The following is a 17,889-nucleotide window of genomic DNA, read 5'->3' on the forward strand; positions in this document are numbered from 1 at the left end:
AAGTTGAATGTACATACGTTGAAGGTGACCATTTAATGCTCATTGCACTGGAGGACTTCTTATTGTAGGTATTGTAGATATACCGATGTTGCTTGATTAGAGATTTAAATAGATTGAATTTCTTATAAACATGAAGATAAAAATTATATATTTTACGATTTTATGATTAGATGACTAAGAATTTTAAATGAATTGCAGAATTGAATCGAAATCTCTTATCTTTATTCCATTATTAATAATTATTGTAAATATATATTTTTCAAATATGCAAATTCAAAATATAAATTAAATTTTTAAAAAACATAAAAATCTCATCTTTCTCTACCATTAAAATTCCACATTTCTTCAAGCTTTAAAATCTCAAAATAAAATAAACCATCTTGATTTTCAAAAAAATTCATTGAAGTAAATCTATTTCCATTTTCATGTTAAGAAAAAATTACTCGAGAAACAGATTACTTTGATGATCACACGCAGCCTGTGGGAAGTCCTCTAGATCGTTAAGGAGAAGCAGGAGAAAACGAACTGACCCGGAAGCTGGTGGCGCATCAAAGCAGAAGGAAGTGGTCGAGTATAATTTGCAAGAAAGCACCAAGTCTTGAATTGCATCGTAAAAGTAACTTGGTATAGGTGTACAGGTATCGACTTTCAAGGCAAAAGTAACACACAGACACATATACGCGTTATTTTCTCGAAGATTTTTCCTTTGCCTTGTGCACTTCATTGGAAAGCAATGAAAATCGAATTTCCATTCATATGGAAATATTTTTGAACGATAATATTGTTTTAAAATAACTTGAAAAGTTTGTGTTTGAAGAAATGTCTAATGCCTGCTGTTGCAATATTTATTTTGAATTTGAAATTTTATAGATTTGTGAAATTATGTTATTTAAATTTACATAGGTATAAATTTATTCCAAAACTTATACCACTTAAACTTTTTATTATTTTCTTATGATACGTATTTCGAAATAATATTTTTACATAAGATAAAGAAAGCAAACAGATTCGTATCCTGCTCATTGTATTTACTATTAATTTATCGAATATAATAAATATACATCGAACATTATTTATTGCCATGATAATAATGTTACATTTTACGTACAATTGTGATAATTTAATCGTTTCATATGTATGCTATTTATAAATCTCCATTTCTCCGTTTTATACTTAAGATGACTTAAGTACAAATTAAATTGAAAATCGATTTTTTAAATTATCTAGAATAGAATATTAAATATTCGTAAAATTAATAATAAATTTAGAAAATAATAATTAACAAAATTTTGAAAAAGAAAAAGAATAAAAACTTATTAAAAAATAATATATTAAAAAATATATTAATATATATATATATATATTAAAAAATTTAACTAAAAATAACATATGCATATTTTACATACATTATGGAAATTTTGCAATCGAAATTCTGTTTCTTGATTGAAGATTAAAATGAAATATTACTTGAACTATAAAATTTTTAAAATGTAAAAAAAAAAATATAAATTGCAATTTTAAAATTGATGTTTATCGAAAAATTTATTTGAAATTTATTTATATAGATATTATATCTTTACCAATAATTTATGATTGTTTTCTTTACAAATAACATATTTTAGAATATCGAAAGAGTATTGATTATTGCATTAAAGTCATTCGAATAAATAATTCCCTAATTACTTTAAGCACCGTTCTTACCTCCATTATTATCATCATGAAGAATATTTATTCTATTAACATTATTACTATTATGGTGTTCCATAAATCAAGTCGATTAAATAAACGATAAAATACTACCCTATTTTTAGAAAGAAAACAAATAAAATATTATGTAAAAAAAATATACAAAATGTTTCTAAAAAAGATCTGTTTAATGTGTTTCCTCTCGTATCAATTTGTATGATTTTCTATTCGCTCTATATGATTCGTATAAATTGTTATCAAAACTAATAATTTTTCTTGCACGTTTGTTAATTATTTATATATAACATTATTTATATAATACTGTTATTGTTTAAAAAATATTTTAATAGAGAATTATAAATATTATAAAATGATTAAGAAATATTGATAAAAAATATTTATCAAATATTATATATTTTAATTGATTAATGAAATTATCAATTATTAATGAAAAATTTTACTCAAAATAAATATACTTTGTTTAATTTTTGTTTATTTTTAACACGAATTTAATTATAAAATTCAAAAAACTGTTGTAAAACAAAAAATAATGTGAAATATTTATAATATTGAATTTAATAATGAAAATATCTAAATTAAACAAAAATTCCAATAGATAATATAATATTAAATCACAATCAACAAGAATCAGTATTTTTATATGATTACAAATAAAATATAGAATCTGATATAAAGATATTTTATTGGAAAATAAAAATACGTACATTTTTTTCTAACCATTTATATTCTTTAAAACTGTATTTTCTTATCATTCTACTATCTTATTTATTATTATATTAATCTTGTTTATATCATTACATTATATCATCTATTGCATTTTTCTTTATCACAAATATTGTTTTTTTTAAACAAAGTGTTAATTATATAAATTATTTATTTCTCATTTCTAGAATATAATAGAAAATGTAATAGGAAATATTAGTAGAAACTAATTATGATTTTATTTTTTTTATCAGCAATTGAAATTTTATATTTGAAATAATTTTAATAAACTTTGTAAAAATAATTATTCACTTGATTAATAATAAATAAATAAGTGAAATTTTTTGCATTAGTTTCTTACAAATATATATAATATGAATATACTTGATCTGATAATATTTATAATTCTTGATCTATAATTTTTTATTTTCTTATGTTTTTCAATTCGATATAATATATATTTATATGTTTATATAATTATTCTTGTATTTTATAAATAACTGTTATTTATTGTAATAAAATTTTGATATGATTTTTATTAAATATTTTATTGAATGAATATTTTACGTTATCGGCTTTAACACCAATCTAGTATTCTTTTATGAAAAGAAATTTCAAATTTAGTACTTCCATGCATAAATTCCACTTCCGACTGTGTGGCACACTTTCCGCACTAAGTTTCATATCTACACTTATTATAAAATACGCCCACGTTTTGATAATATGCAAAGGAGAGGTGTTGCAATGATAAGGTTTGCATTATCAGTGTTTATTGATTGTAATTAAACCTCACGCGTAATCTAATCTAAATATATATAATATATTCGCATTAATATACAACGACCCAGTTTTTAATAAATTTTTAAGAAAAAATTCTAATTTAATGATGTTTCAAATAAAAAATTGTTTTAAAATAAAATAGCATATCTTATTAAAAATTAAATATTTTCAAAAAATATTTGAAAAAATTTTCATTATACATGATATTTTGAATAAAATATTTAAATTTATTATAATTTTTGTAATAAAATTATAAATATCTATTTTTAAATTGATTATAGTTATAATTTTTTTTATATTGTAAAAAAATGTTTATCGAAATAAATTCCATAATCTCAATAATATTCAATGCCAGGAAAATATAAAAATGAAAAAAGTTTTTTTATCTTTCAATGAGTATTTCGTACGACAATTAACGTAATCTTGTAATTATACGAAAATTATCGTAAATGTTTAAAAATAATTTATATTGCATAAAAAAAAGAAATCTTATCGTAAACCATTGGCATTAAAAATTATAGTATTTTACTATTGATTTTATTAAATATATTATAATATTTTTAAATATTAACAAAGCAATTTTCATGTATTTTCCTATATATATTAAAATAAAATATTTTTTATAACAAAACACTTCTTAAGATGCGTAAAAAAAATTTAAGCTATAAACAAATATGGTGGACAATCGAAAGAATATGTCGATAATGTCTGTGGAACTGCATAAGCACTTTGATTCGAACAGCCATCGGTGAAAATTTTCATGACCTCGGATAACTTGAAAACGGATGCCGTAGTTCAAGCTAATATACGTTACTTTTGCTAAATAGCGCAAACCGCAAGAATTATGGTGGCTTTTAAATTACAAAAGGCTCTCGCAACAACATTCCTCACCGATAATTACGTTGGCACATTACGATTTCTTATTACAAAAGTTCTATTATTTGCATCTTCATGAATTGCATGAAAAAATTTTTTCTTTCTAACGAAATATAATTAAGAATATATTAATATTTGGACACCGCCCTATTTTTGAATTTGTATATAAAATTATTTAAATTTGAAATAAAAGATTTATTATGACTTTTAGATACACGAAGAATTTTTTTATTATATTGAAAAAATTATAATTAAATGTTTAAAATGTAATTATCAAATAAAAATTGTAAACTGCAAAGTATGAAATTTTTCTTTTTTTACAAAATATTTTATACAAAATATATAGTTTTTCATGATATCCGAATATTAATATATTACAAAAAAAAAAAAAAAAAAAAAAATGTAAAATCTAAATTCTTTAAAAAAAATGCTATTATAAAGAAGAAAGATCATTGTTATTTAAGAAAAGATACTTTATGTATCTATTTATAAATTGTATATATAAATATATGAATAGTTTATATTTTCATGTGTTATAAATAATATGATATTTATATATAAAAAGATTATAATAAATAATTTTTAGATACAATGAAATAAATTCAGAAATAATATGATATTTGAATGTTAATTATTATATTAATATATATTTCCATTTTATAAATTCTAACGCGCTTTCGTTATACTAATTAATCCGATTCAAAATCCTCGTATACGTAACGTTTACGAATCGTAAGAAATGGATACACGCAATACTGCGAAAATACACTGTCATCGATCAGTAAACCTGTATATGTATTGGCTGAGAAAATGATAAACATTCCTTGTTCCCAACAATCTAAACGATCCAATACGTGTATGATTAAAAATTCCTTCTAAATCACTATTTTCTTCTAACCTTACGCGGATGAAATTCAATAATGACGGCATGTCTCCGTACGTTACCCAAACTGGAAATTGCGAATCGACTGTAAGCGATATTTACATCATCAATATAAACTGATGGAAACTGATAGATATGCAAGCCAAAAAAAATCACAATAAAAGTTGCATGCACTATTGAGTTCTGTAAGAATTTAATGTAATGCATATTACATCGAAAAATCATTACATCAATCACGTTTATATCATAGACATATAAAACATCCATGAAGCGATTGTGAAACGCCCACGCATTGAAACACGCGCTCGACCACCGATCAGAACTTCTGTAAGGTTACGTTTGGAAATGCGAAACAAGAGAAAATTTGGTTCGATTCGTTTAAAAAAGGAAATCGTGCAAAAAGATTTACCTCCTCGAGAGATGTGATTGTCTGTCTGCATTGTGGCATCCGCGAGACGAAGGTAGACGTGGTGGGTGAATTATAATCCTCCCTCGTCTCCTCGACGAACTCGCTTACGGCGATTAGGCCCGGCATTTTTTCTCTCTTTCCACCTATATTGGCCGAAATGATGGAAACCCCCAAAATTTTTTTCACCGGTCTAACACTTAGTGCCGTTACACTCACTTCACTCTAACACTACGCACTTCACCGTTTCTCCCGTGTGCACCATAAATTCCGCGGGAGGGCTGTCACCTTCTGTCTCCTCCCAATGCCGTTTCCCGTGACGCACGGTAAACGTCGTCCCGGTGCGACGAACGGACCCAGAGAGGAGCGTCGACGGGAGGGGGGAAGGACACAAAGAGAAAGAGAAGGAAGGGGGTTGAAAAGAGAAAGAGAGAGAAAGAAACTTCAAGCACACGGTCTGTCTTCTCTACCAGCGAGAGACACTTGCGCGACACGATTATTTCTTTAACATTTTGGTCGCTCGAAGTTTCCCGCAATGACTGCGAGGAAACATATTTCACACCTTTCCTATCTTCGCGCGGCTCACGCTGCATACACACTTTTACGCGCGTACGCGGCTGCGTCCTATAAAAATCTCTTTACACCTACTCGTCACTCGATCTAAAATCAACCTGATCGGTGCCGAAACGTTTTCGTTCACGGTCAAAGTTTTACTGAGGCGGCGCTGTATACACTTATACCTTCACCATTAAATTTATGGTTATATAGAAAGTCATTCGCATTAAATTCGATAGTGCTGCTATCTTACGATTTTATTGCAATTCATATTTTTGCTTATGAATGTTGCAATATACATGCATATTTACTTACATTTAGATTAATAGATACATTTAGATATAAAATACATAATCGTGAAATATAAATTTATATTTCTTACTTTATCTATTTATAATTAAAAATTTTCTTAATTATGAAACTTATTAACAATTAAAAATACATATTAAAAAATAATAGATAACAATTAAAAAAATAATAGCACATTGATATTTATATTATTATATATCTTGTGATATTTATATTATTTGTTATCATTAAATTATTTAAGATCTCTAAAATTAACTTATAATAATAACTATAGTAGTAGAATAAATAAAATTTGAATATAAATGTACGATTTTTTAATTTTTATTATAGAAATAGAGAAATTAGAGAACAAGAGTTTCTTGTAACTTAAGTTGTTTTTTGCTTTTTGCTTTGACTTGGGCAGCAATGCGATCTAAATCTCTACGGCCTTGACTGGTAAGTTTACGTCCACCAACTGGAGATTTTTCAATGAGTTTGAGTTGTTCCAAACTCTGTAGAGCTTTGCGAGCAACACCACCTGCCGATCGACAGAAATGGCTAGGATGAGTACCATTACGTTTGCGTCCTCCAAAAATTTTTGTTACTGCTCCAACACCAATTGGACTTCGAATATAAATATGACGAACTAAAGCAGCACATCTAATATAATACCAATCTGGATCATATGGAGCAAGTTCCTTGAATCGTGCAGATTTTACAATATCTACCCATTCTGGAACTCGCATTTTACCTGTCCTAAAATTTCCAATAAATTAAATAGTTAGATATTTAAAAAAATTGAGAATAGATATTTCGTTATTTATTCACAACACTTTTTGAAATGAAAACTTTTTTGAGGTTATGTATCCGGTAGTATAAAAACAATTGCTCACTTTTTCAAGAACGCGGCAAAAGCTTTTACGAATTTGTGTTGATCAACGTCCTTAAGCGTTACGGAAGGCATCTGAAAGAAAAATTATAAATAAATTTAAAATTAATATTGCAAATATTGTACACTTAAAACACACGTGTATTAGAATAACAAATATAACGAAATTCAATTAAAATGCATCGTGCATGTAAAAATATGTATACATATTGTATAAACTATATTAACTATTTTAAATCATAATTTGTACTATCTTTTTTCTAAAATAATATGCTAAAATAGAAAAACTAACTAAAGTACACACCTTTCTTCGAAAGCTAGCCGGAAAGAGATTGTTAAAGATGGTGCTAGAAGCAAACTACAAAATGGCTGTACTAACAGGAAACGACCAAAAAATTTTAATACATAGAAATGTATCTTAGCTAAATTATATTTATCATTTATTTATAATTATATGGAATTTAAGTATTTATTTATAAATGTAATCCTGATTTAAAATTTATAAAGTTTATTATTTTTTATTGTTACATAATATAACAAAAAATAAATTATAAATTAATTTTATTTTTATACATGAAAATACTGCATTCATTTTTCATTTCATGTATGTATATATATATATATATATATATGATGTCATATGTTATATATGATATTACATATACATTAGTAAAAGATAGACTTAGTATCTAATCAAGATAATACAATTAAGAAAATGATTTTTGTTTTTATCGTTCAGTTATTTTAATATTAACAAGCATCAAGTTCTTACAGTGCTATTAATTGTGATGTGAGGATATGTTATTTTAGGCATAAATAACATAATCGTTTATATTTTGAATATGTTGAAGAAATTGTGTCAACAATACCTAAATTTTTCAGTTGTTAAAAATAATTTAATTATTATGAATTCTTGTGTTAAATGTGCACCGCTAACAGAACCAATCCCGTTTTCAAAAGATTTTTTGTTTCGTCAAGTAAGTCAATAACTGCGCAAGTAACGTTCTAACACCTGTGTATGTATTTGTTCATGTATTTCATTATCACAATTATACTGACATCTAGCGATTTATTACATAAATATTTTTAAGAAATCAATTTTTATTGCGTATTTTTTTCTTTTTATTTAATTAATTTATAATTTATATAAATCATATAATATTAATGATAATATTATACATTATATCAAATTTATTATATTCATATTTTATTTTGATATAAAAATATATGTATATAAGTAATATTTTTATAATATTAATAATATTTTTAATGATATTGGAAAATTAGAATATTTTTTAATATAAAAAAAAAAATAAGATAGAATATTCAACTATCAATCAACTATAATTTATCAAATACATTAGATTATTTATCTGGAAATTATTAGACATTCAGTTAATATTGCATTTAATATTTCGTCGTAAAAAATTAGAAAATTAATGTATTTTGGTCTTGTCAATAATTTAATATAATATCAAAACATGTATATTATTATAAACAATTATACTTTATTAATTTAATAATAACATTATTTACTAATTCTTAATTAATTTAATTTTATTGTGATAAACAATATTTTTGCTAATGACATAAAAATCTTTTTAATTTTTTTTTTTTTAACAAATTTTAATTAAAATTCTTAGATGTTCGATCCTACATCCTGCACATATACTTATCTGTTGGCCGATATCAACGATAAAACAGCGATTTTAATTGATCCGGTCATTGAATGGGCAGAACGAGATAAAACTATTATTGAGGAATTGGGATTAACATTAAAATATGCTAGTAAGTTGAGAATATAATTACGTTTGTGCAGAAATCATTCATTTGCTGTTATTTGAAATTCGTAGGAAATAGGATGATTTTTTTTCCTAAAAAAATAAAATGAATCTGTGGAATATATTTTTTCAAGCGAAAAAAATTTTATTTTCAAAAAAAAAATTATTCGAAGGAATATATTTTCACCTAGAATAAAATTTAATCTTTTTAAATTTTTGTTATCATAAATTATTCTGTTCTTACGATACATGTTTAAGATAAAACTTATTTTTATTTTTGAAAATAACAATTATCTAAATGTTTATAAAACCTGTTAAATGATGTGTTAACCTAATATTATATATTTTTAATTTTCAATATATATATATCATTTATTCAAAAATGATATAAATGATATTTTCGAACTAATTGCATTTGATTGCCATGTAAATGATTATATTAGCTTTTAATTAATCATTGTGATATGCTCTTTTGAATTATATCCATATATGAATTTACATTTATTTGGTGTGAATGTGTACTAATATTAGAGGATCGTAATGAAATTTAATCAGTTGAAGTTTAATCAAACATTATCAAATAAATCATATGTTTTCATTTTAAAAATGATTTCTCATATGTTTAATGAAAAAAAATATTTATAATTGAGAAATTCGATGGAAAATGAGTACATGTAGAATATTTTCAATAAATAAAAATTTCTTTATATTTAAAACAAATAAAAAAATATATGAAAAGAAGATTAGATAATAATTTTTCATATCAATTATTATTTCATATTATTTTCTTTTTTTTTTTTTAATATATTTCAAATTAATGTGTCATATCAAAACCGCGTTGATATATCAAAAGAAACAATAAATTAATAATTAAATCTATTTAATATAAGATATGATAAAAAATGACAAACAATATAAATTCTTGAAATTAAAATTTAATATTAGTTTTTATCACCTTATTAAATTCAATTATTATTAGTTAAAATAATACAGTGTAATATAGAATAATATCTTAAGAAATTATTTTTTTAAAAATTATTTTTTTATAAGTTTATAATATTATAGTACAATATATATTTTTCATTAGACATCTCAACTTTTAACATTACAACTTCTACATTTCTTCTGAAGTTATTAAATTATTCTCAACAAGATTTTCATTTTATTTTGTAAAAAAGCATACTCTATTTTAAAGTTTGTTTTAATAAATTTTAATAAAAGATAACAGCATGCAACAGAATTTATATTATTATTTGTCAATTCAAATAATTACAATTCAGTGTTACATTTTTTTAAAAAAAATTACTTTTTCTAAAACTTATTTTACTGTAAATTTACAATATTATGAAATATGATTATTTTCCACCGAATTTGGCAATCTTATACTTTAAAGCTAAATTTCTTCCAAAATCTATCTTAACTTTATCATGATTTTTAATTTATCTACATCGATTAAATTATTTTCAATTTAATCACGATTTTCAGTATAACTTTGTATACATAGAAAAAAGCGCAAATAGTATCAAATCTTATTTGTAATGTTAAAGCTATGCACATAAATATATTATTCAGTGGATTCGTTTTAACTACATTGAACAAACAACTAAATTAATTATCAATTATTTCAATCTGATTACATAAAAGAAATATAAATTAAAGAGCACGATGAAACTGTAGACAATACCGATTTAATGTACCGCGTTGATATATCATTTCATACAATAGGGTCAAAAATGTTCTCGTCGATTAAAACTTCTTAACTGGAGTCTATTGAGCGCGAACACATCGATAATTCAATAATTTAATGAAGTGCAAGTATTATTAAGGAAACCGTGCGCTTAATTGTTCAAATTGCCACTCGAAGTCTTCCATTCGAAGTAAAGCGTAAAAGTCCACTTGAAAACATTAATTATATGGCTATCGGCTTATTGAAAAAAAATCAAAGCGTAATTTATACACATACAAGTTATTTCATGTAATTGGGCAAAGCTATATGTATTTTTGATAAAAATTTGAAGTAAAAAAAAGGAAAGCTTAAAAGAGAGAAATTAAATGATATTGTTATGTTACTCTTATGTATTAATGGATATTTATTTGATATAAAAAAACAATTTAAAAAGTTAAATTAAATGATATGTTTTTCCTGTTTTAAATTGTTTTTATGTATTGTATACTGGAGTTTTATTGATATAATTGTACAGCGCAATTGTATTCAATGGTTTTATTTAATGGAATTTTTGCATGAAATCATTACCATTNAATTTAGAAAGTTAAATTAAATGATATGTTTTTCCTGTTTTAAATTGTTTTTATGTATTGTATATTGGAGTTTTATTGATATAATTGTACAGCGCAATTGTATTCAATGGTTTTATTTAATGGAATTTTTGCATGAAATCATTACCATTTTTTATCATAAAAGCAGTTACATATTAGATGGGATTAGATGAAAATTAAACGAGAAACTGAATAACTTATGAAATATTTTAAAATTTAATAGAAATATAATAAATACTTTTTATCTTTACAATCCTTTTCACGCTTCCAAATAATTTTTGAAGTATAAAATATTCAGAAAATATTGTTCAAAATATTCAACGTATTGTTCAAATATTTCTTACATATTTCTAACATATTAATTAATAATTGGAATTAAAATATAATATTATATATACGTTGAATAAAAAGATAATTTTAAATGCGATGATCATAGCGAACATATCTTCAATCCAACGATTATGATAACCTTTATTTAAATAATTTGTAAATATCTTGTAATTATGTATCAACGGATTATCATGGAAGTAATTCAATTTTACTCTTATAGATAATTAAATTTTCTAATCGGACGAGAGACTTAGTGCTAATTTAATTAATCGTTGTTTATAAACATGATACAACCGTTATGAAGTGAAAACAGAGTCGTTATGATAATAAAGTGGTCAGTGATATCTATGTTTTATTAAGAAAGTTAAAATATCGTATTATTTTATTTACATGTATATATCTTATTACATGTAAATCGATTTATGATAAAATAAAATCGATTTACGAAAAAATTATTTAGAAGAAGACAATGTATAAAAATAATTTATGAAAATGCATATGGTTTAAAAATTTTTTTGACGAGAAAATATAAATTTTTAAGTTTCCTTTTATAAAGAATTATCTGAATGTATTAAAATTTAATCAATTTATTTAAATTCAGTTAACTAAAAATAAATATTAATATAAAAATTAAAAACATATACAATACAGCTTAATTATATAAAACATTATATTACGTAATGTATACACTTCTGTTCAAAAGTATGACGACATTCATCATTCTCAATCATATTTCGCTTTGAAAATTATGCTTATGAATGATCGCTTATTTTTTTTTTTTTATATATATTTTAATATGCTTTAAATATTCTAATTATATCAATGTATATAATTAAATTATTTAAATATTTATTAGATGCTTATCTATGATGCATCTTCATTGTACATAATTTCATTTTTACATCTCCAATCCGCTTTTCAGGCTTGATTCTCCTCATTGCGCGATGTCTCATATGTCTGCTGCCATATATGCTTCTGAGTTTTCTTTGTTTATTATCCAAATTTCCAATGATAAAATAATAAGATGAATGTATATATAAATGAAAAAAAAAATATATTTATTATTCATGGCATAGGTAAGATATTTTATGGATTATTTATAGAATATAATATACTTACGTGATAAAAACAAAATATATGAAGTTTAAAGAAATTCATTAATTATTTCATAACTTCTTCCAGATATTATTATAATCAAGCAAATGAAGACCATAAACGAAAAATTTATTTAATTTTATAAGTCTAAGATTCCACTATATAATAATTTTATTTTACAGACATACATATATATATATTATCTGTATATATATATATATATATATATATATATATATATACAGATAAATAATCATTTATTATAAAAATTCGAAAACGTGACATTATTAAATCTTCCAACTGTCCTCATGCTTTTGAACGAGATTTTTACATAAAAATAAATATTTTCTTATTACGTGCCATTTTTTTTCATTATGTAACTTTCTTCTCGCATTTTACAAAAAGCGCGTGTCACGATTTAATTGAAAAACTTAATCGAAATAATTCTCTCTCGTTCTCATTTATGTTATGTATTATTAACTGTTACGAATATATTAATGAAAATATCTAAAAGCTTTGAATGCGAGAAGTGAACCCTATTGAGTAAAATTTTAATATTAAAGTGAATTTTGAGAAGGATGGCCGCCGGCCAATGAAAAGCATTTGTGATGACCGATAACCTCTCCCCGTATGGGTAAATACCTTTTGCAGTAAATACGCATATGCACGCTGATCATATCACCGGAACAGGAAGGCTCAAGTGTTTGTTACCTGGTTGCCAGTCAATGATATCACGTAGCAGCGGCGCTAAGGCTGATATACTCTTGAATCCGGATGACCAAATATGCTTCGGCAGGCATAATTTACAGGTGCTTCCTACACCCGGACATACCGAAGGTCAGATATTTTTTTCTTTCTTTTTTTTTTTTTCATTATATTAGAAGTACTTACTCACTTAAGAATGTGTTATACAGAGTGTTGATATATTCGTGGAGCAAGTTTGAAGAGTCTTTTCTAAGAATCTAAAACAAAAATAAAAATTGGTTAGTAAAAATATCAATTGAAATGTATTTATTATAAATTATAAGCAATTTAGACTTGCGTTGAATAAGAGGAAAGAGAGCGAAATAAAACGTTCTTACTCTCTTTCCATCATATGAATATATTAACACGTTGTACATACACTGTTGTTTATAAATATACCTGATCCTTTTGATTTATTATAATAATGTGATATGTATAATAATAACAATGATACATTAATGAAATATTAATAAACAATATAAATTAATGATGAACTTATAATTGAAAATAATAATTAGATATATTATCATTTCATAGAATTAATATTTTGTAATCAATTTATTAATTAAATTAATTATAGGTAATTATTTTATCTATATTGAAGTATATTAATTAATTTAGTACACGAAAAATTTGTTTTTGATATTATATTATTACATTTTTAATAATAAATATAATATAAAATATAAATATTTATTAGAAGAAATAGATATCTTTTTATTGAATAAATATATTTATTTATTATTATTAATTTATTATGTTTTTTTTATTTTTTGTTATTCTTAACATATAGATAAAATATTTGTTTATATTTTGATATTTTGGCAACATTATTTTATTTTTTTAATGTTACAATATGATGCATTATTGCCATTTTCTACTATGCTACTATTGTATATTTCATTTGTAACAATGTAATATTTTATATTGGTGATGTATGAGTTTGTTTTTACTTTATTTGTGTTTATTTGTGTCTTCCTATTTTTATCTAGTTTTTTTATAGTTTTATTACATTTAAAATATTGAACTACATCAGAAATGATAAAAAAACAGGAACTGATCGATAAAACTTATATCATTACATTTATATTTATTAAATCTTACATTTTAATATTTTACATTTTAAAACATCAAATTTTCAATGAATTTGTTTTTCAGTATAATACCATGTAAGCTTATAATCGATAAATTAATATTTTAATAGGTTGTGTTACTTATGTCTGCTACGAACAAGGCATTGCATTTACTGGCGATGCACTTTTAATACGTGGATGTGGACGAACAGATTTCCAGGTTTGTATAAAAGTTTTTTTTAAAATAAATTTAAACTTGGAAAAAATATTGCAAAGATTTTATTGGAAATAAATATAAAAATATATAGAAATATTCTTTATTCTATTTAATTAATTTTTTCGATTAATTATTTTAAAATGATTTGTAAATAAAAAAAAATTTAGAGAAATATTTTAAATTTTTTCTTCGAATTTTTTTTTCGAATTTTATAATTTCGAAGAAAAATTTTATTTGTGAAACTAATATTTTACGCGAATCTATTTATTATGTTTTTATAGATTTTATTTTATAATTACTAAATATATATTTATATTCAATATATTTCATTGACGCAATCGTGAAGAACGTTATAAACGTTTTAAATATCGTATTTTACGGAACATTTAATTTATGAACCGCAAGGGATGGTAGAGAGCGTTCAATCTTAAAATCTGGCGACGATGGATACTTCATACGGAAAGTGCTGACGTAAAATTATGTATGTTCAATATTGTATGTGATAACTTCTGCGTATTATGCATCATTTATTTAGAAGCTAATAATTTTAAAAGTGTCACATCATTATTTATTTAAATAAAATATTATATTTTTGTATTATTTTTTGTATTATTTTCATTTTATAGATTTATTTATATTATATTAATCGATGATATTTAATTAAATTTTCAAAAATATAGATTAAAATATAACAGCAGTTTTTTAGATTAAATTGCACTTCATTAATTTATAAATTCCAATTATTTCAAATGAATTTGATTAATTATTGATTTTTTAAATTTATAAAAATATTATATTTTTTAATAAATGAATAGAATGACTAAAGTGAAAAGCTAAAATATTCACAGATGCACCCAATCTTGCCAATAATAAATGTACATACCATTATTACAGAGAAAATAAAATAATTATGAAATGTCTCCCTAAACAAACTTCTTTCTGGAATTTGTAATTATTATAATTAAAATTTTTATTTCCTTTCTTATTATTTGTATTTCTTAATATGAATTTTTTAGATTAATAGACAGATTAAATTTTTTCCATATAAAAATTTGAATAAAAAATGAATATAAACGGAACGTTTAATCATTTCTCAATCTATTATTAATTTATTATTATATTACTGTTTCTAATATAATTTAAAATTTAATTAATTTTTAATATAATTTAAAAATAAATTAATTTTTATTATTTTTATTTATTATAGGGTGGATCATCAGAGATTTTGTATAAATCAATTCATACAAAAATCTTTACATTGCCACAAAATTTTAAGCTATATCCAGCCCATGATTATTGTGGCAGAACGGTAACTACAGTGGCTGAGGAGAAGATTCTTAATCCGAGATTATCTAAATCACTAAATGAATTTGTGAACATAATGAATAATCTTAATCTGTCTTATCCAAAAATGATAGGTATGTTAATTCATTTACGTATTGTATATTTAAAACGTTATATAATTTTCAAAGTTTTATTTGAAAATCATGACAAAGGTTGATATTTTTGTAACTATTACTACTTTTTAAACTTTTATAAGCATAAAATTTTGTTTACCCTTTTAGATAAAGCTTTACCGGCTAATAAAGTTTGCGGATTATATGAAGTTCACGAGGAACAGAAACCATGAAGAGATGAACTCTTCTGTGGTATTTTTATGTTCATCGATCGATCGATGTTAATTCAATTTTGTTGTTTTATGTAAAATAATAGTTTATAATAAAAGGAATTTAATTATATAATAAACATAAAAAAAAATTTAAGAAAAGTGCGCGTATATTATTCTTAATTGATACTCTTGCTTTTAATTTTTAAATTCGTATTATTATTAAGATTAAAATTTGAAATTACATTGCGAAATACGAAGTTTTTACAGGATTTTTTTATTTTCATTAAACATTTATCCTATTTTCTAAATAATTATGTTAAATTTAAAAAGCTAATTAAATTTACTATATACAGATACAGAATATTTTGTATTCATTGTTGGGATATTTAGATCTCTGTATCAGCCAATATAATGCATTTATTTTTCTGAACTGAATGTAATATTCTTCTATAAACATATATCTTTCGTATAATAAAGAGGATTTTATATTAACATAAGTAAATGCGCTGAATTAGCCTCTACAAAAGCGGAAATCATTGAATCAAAAAAGTAGTTCGTAATAGTTCCAAATTTCGCCGTTAATTTCACGGTGTCCCCTAACCTCAAACATCATTCGAAGAACTGAATTTGTGAAGTACGCGAAACGAAATGTAAGACGGTAATAGAGATGGAGGTTGGTGTAATCGGGTAGTTTAAACGGGCTGTCTTGTCGAAACTCGGGATGAAGAGACCCCCATGGTGTGCCGCTGGTTTCTACTGCATAGCTGAGGGTTGAAATCGATACCGTTTCCAGGGTAACCAGTGGGTACGGTGGCCGACACACGGGCAAAGGTATGGGCCAAGGCTATCTGCTCGTGCGTTTTCATGCTTTCCTGAAAAAAAGAAAGAGATGAAGGTATGTATAAAAGAAGAGACAGTGAGGTTAGGGGCGCGGGGAAGAAGAAAAACAGATGAAACCACGCGGAATGTGTAATTTCCCTGGGTCCGGTGGCTTAGACGAAAAATAGAAAAGTCAGACTAGGGTATGCGGTTGTTAACAAAACGAAATGCTCAGAGACTTTTGATAAGATATATGTATACGTTTCTCTAAACCGTAAAAAAATGAGAACCGAAACTAAGCGAATGTAATGATACAGTCTCAGGTAATTTGTCAAGCTTAAAAAGTTTTTAATATAATATGCTGCTCACGATATTGCATTGTATACCGTTTGATTTCGTTCCTCTCTCTCCTCAACCCTTCTCTGTCTCGTCTTGATTACGTATTACAGCATGGTTAAGTATTAGAGGCGAATGTAAATGATGTCATAGCGCGGAATATTATTCTTCTTATATTCATACCGTTATTATCGATGTGTAATGGTGACTATGATAGATAAGTACATCTATAAATCGTTGTTTCGATCGATAATGTTTTCTTTCGATCGTATATGAATATATGCTATATGTTGTCAGGTTTATTTTATTTTATTTTTTGTTGGAAATCGAAACATTCGAAAGTCAGTTGATTGCGACGAATCACGCGCCTAACTTTGTCATCGATTGGTATTAGGCTTTTTATACGTATGTTCTATACGTATGATATTTTGGTTGCCTATATCAAATGCGTGAAACCTTTGAAATATAAATTAAATTTATCATTTAATTGAATATTTATACAATTATGCGTTGTTAATCATG

At 24.1% G+C, this 17,889-nt stretch overlaps 4 protein-coding genes across 4 annotated transcripts in view; 2 read left to right on the plus strand and 2 right to left on the minus strand.

Moving 5' to 3' along the window:
• The window catches only part of LOC122710379 (arfGAP with SH3 domain, ANK repeat and PH domain-containing protein), a 35,581-nt gene extending 29,257 nt beyond the window's left edge, over window positions 1–6,324 (minus strand). Inside the window, exon 1 of the mRNA XM_043928199.1 lies at window positions 5,358–6,324. Coding sequence (XP_043784134.1) covers window positions 5,358–5,483 — 126 coding nt within the window. The 5' untranslated portion in view covers window positions 5,484–6,324. The remainder of the gene's footprint in view (window positions 1–5,357) is intronic.
• A 193-nt stretch (window positions 6,325–6,517) lies between these two features.
• Window positions 6,518–7,443, minus strand: LOC122710383 (40S ribosomal protein S19-like). The gene is made up of 3 exons (XM_043928207.1): window positions 7,391–7,443; window positions 7,091–7,161; window positions 6,518–6,953 (listed from the first exon to the last, which is right to left on the minus strand). Exons 2-3 carry the CDS (start codon window positions 7,159–7,161, stop codon window positions 6,560–6,562), a joined length of 465 nt encoding a protein of 154 aa, XP_043784142.1. The 5' UTR covers window positions 7,391–7,443; the 3' UTR covers window positions 6,518–6,559.
• Window positions 7,444–7,763: 320 nt separating this feature from the next.
• LOC122710437 (persulfide dioxygenase ETHE1, mitochondrial) lies at window positions 7,764–16,364 on the plus strand. The gene is made up of 6 exons (XM_043928293.1): window positions 7,764–8,063; window positions 8,730–8,874; window positions 13,221–13,406; window positions 14,518–14,606; window positions 15,811–16,021; window positions 16,169–16,364. The coding sequence occupies exons 1-6, from the start codon at window positions 7,929–7,931 to the stop codon at window positions 16,231–16,233; spliced, it is 831 nt and encodes a 276-aa protein (XP_043784228.1). The 5' UTR covers window positions 7,764–7,928; the 3' UTR covers window positions 16,234–16,364.
• A 609-nt stretch (window positions 16,365–16,973) lies between these two features.
• LOC122710436 (amyloid-beta-like protein) overlaps window positions 16,974–17,889 on the plus strand; it is a 46,299-nt gene continuing 45,383 nt past the window's right edge. The window contains exon 1 of the mRNA XM_043928290.1: window positions 16,974–17,107. The gene's annotated coding sequence lies outside the window, so the exon portion shown is untranslated. The remainder of the gene's footprint in view (window positions 17,108–17,889) is intronic.

This window comes from Apis laboriosa, unplaced genomic scaffold (genome assembly GCF_014066325.1).
Source record: "Apis laboriosa isolate Shangri-la unplaced genomic scaffold, ASM1406632v1 scaffold14686_cov152, whole genome shotgun sequence".
NCBI classification, from domain to species: domain Eukaryota; kingdom Metazoa; phylum Arthropoda; class Insecta; order Hymenoptera; family Apidae; genus Apis; species Apis laboriosa.

Bases quoted from the DNA above. Each gene is read 5' to 3' on its own strand.
- LOC122710437 (XM_043928293.1), top strand. From the start codon at position 7,929: ATGTTGAAGAAATTGTGTCAACAATACCTAAATTTTTCAGTTGTTAAA. The intron at 14,607-15,810 runs GTTTGTATAAAA...TATTTATTATAG, and splicing joins GTGGACGAACAGATTTCCAG to GGTGGATCATCAGAGATTTT. The intron at 16,022-16,168 runs GTATGTTAATTC...TTACCCTTTTAG, and splicing joins GTCTTATCCAAAAATGATAG to ATAAAGCTTTACCGGCTAAT.
- LOC122710383 (XM_043928207.1), bottom strand. From the start codon at position 7,161: ATGCCTTCCGTAACGCTTAAGGACGTTGATCAACACAAATTCGTAAAA. The intron at 6,954-7,090 runs GTGAGCAATTGT...TGGAAATTTTAG, and splicing joins TTTGCCGCGTTCTTGAAAAA to GACAGGTAAAATGCGAGTTC.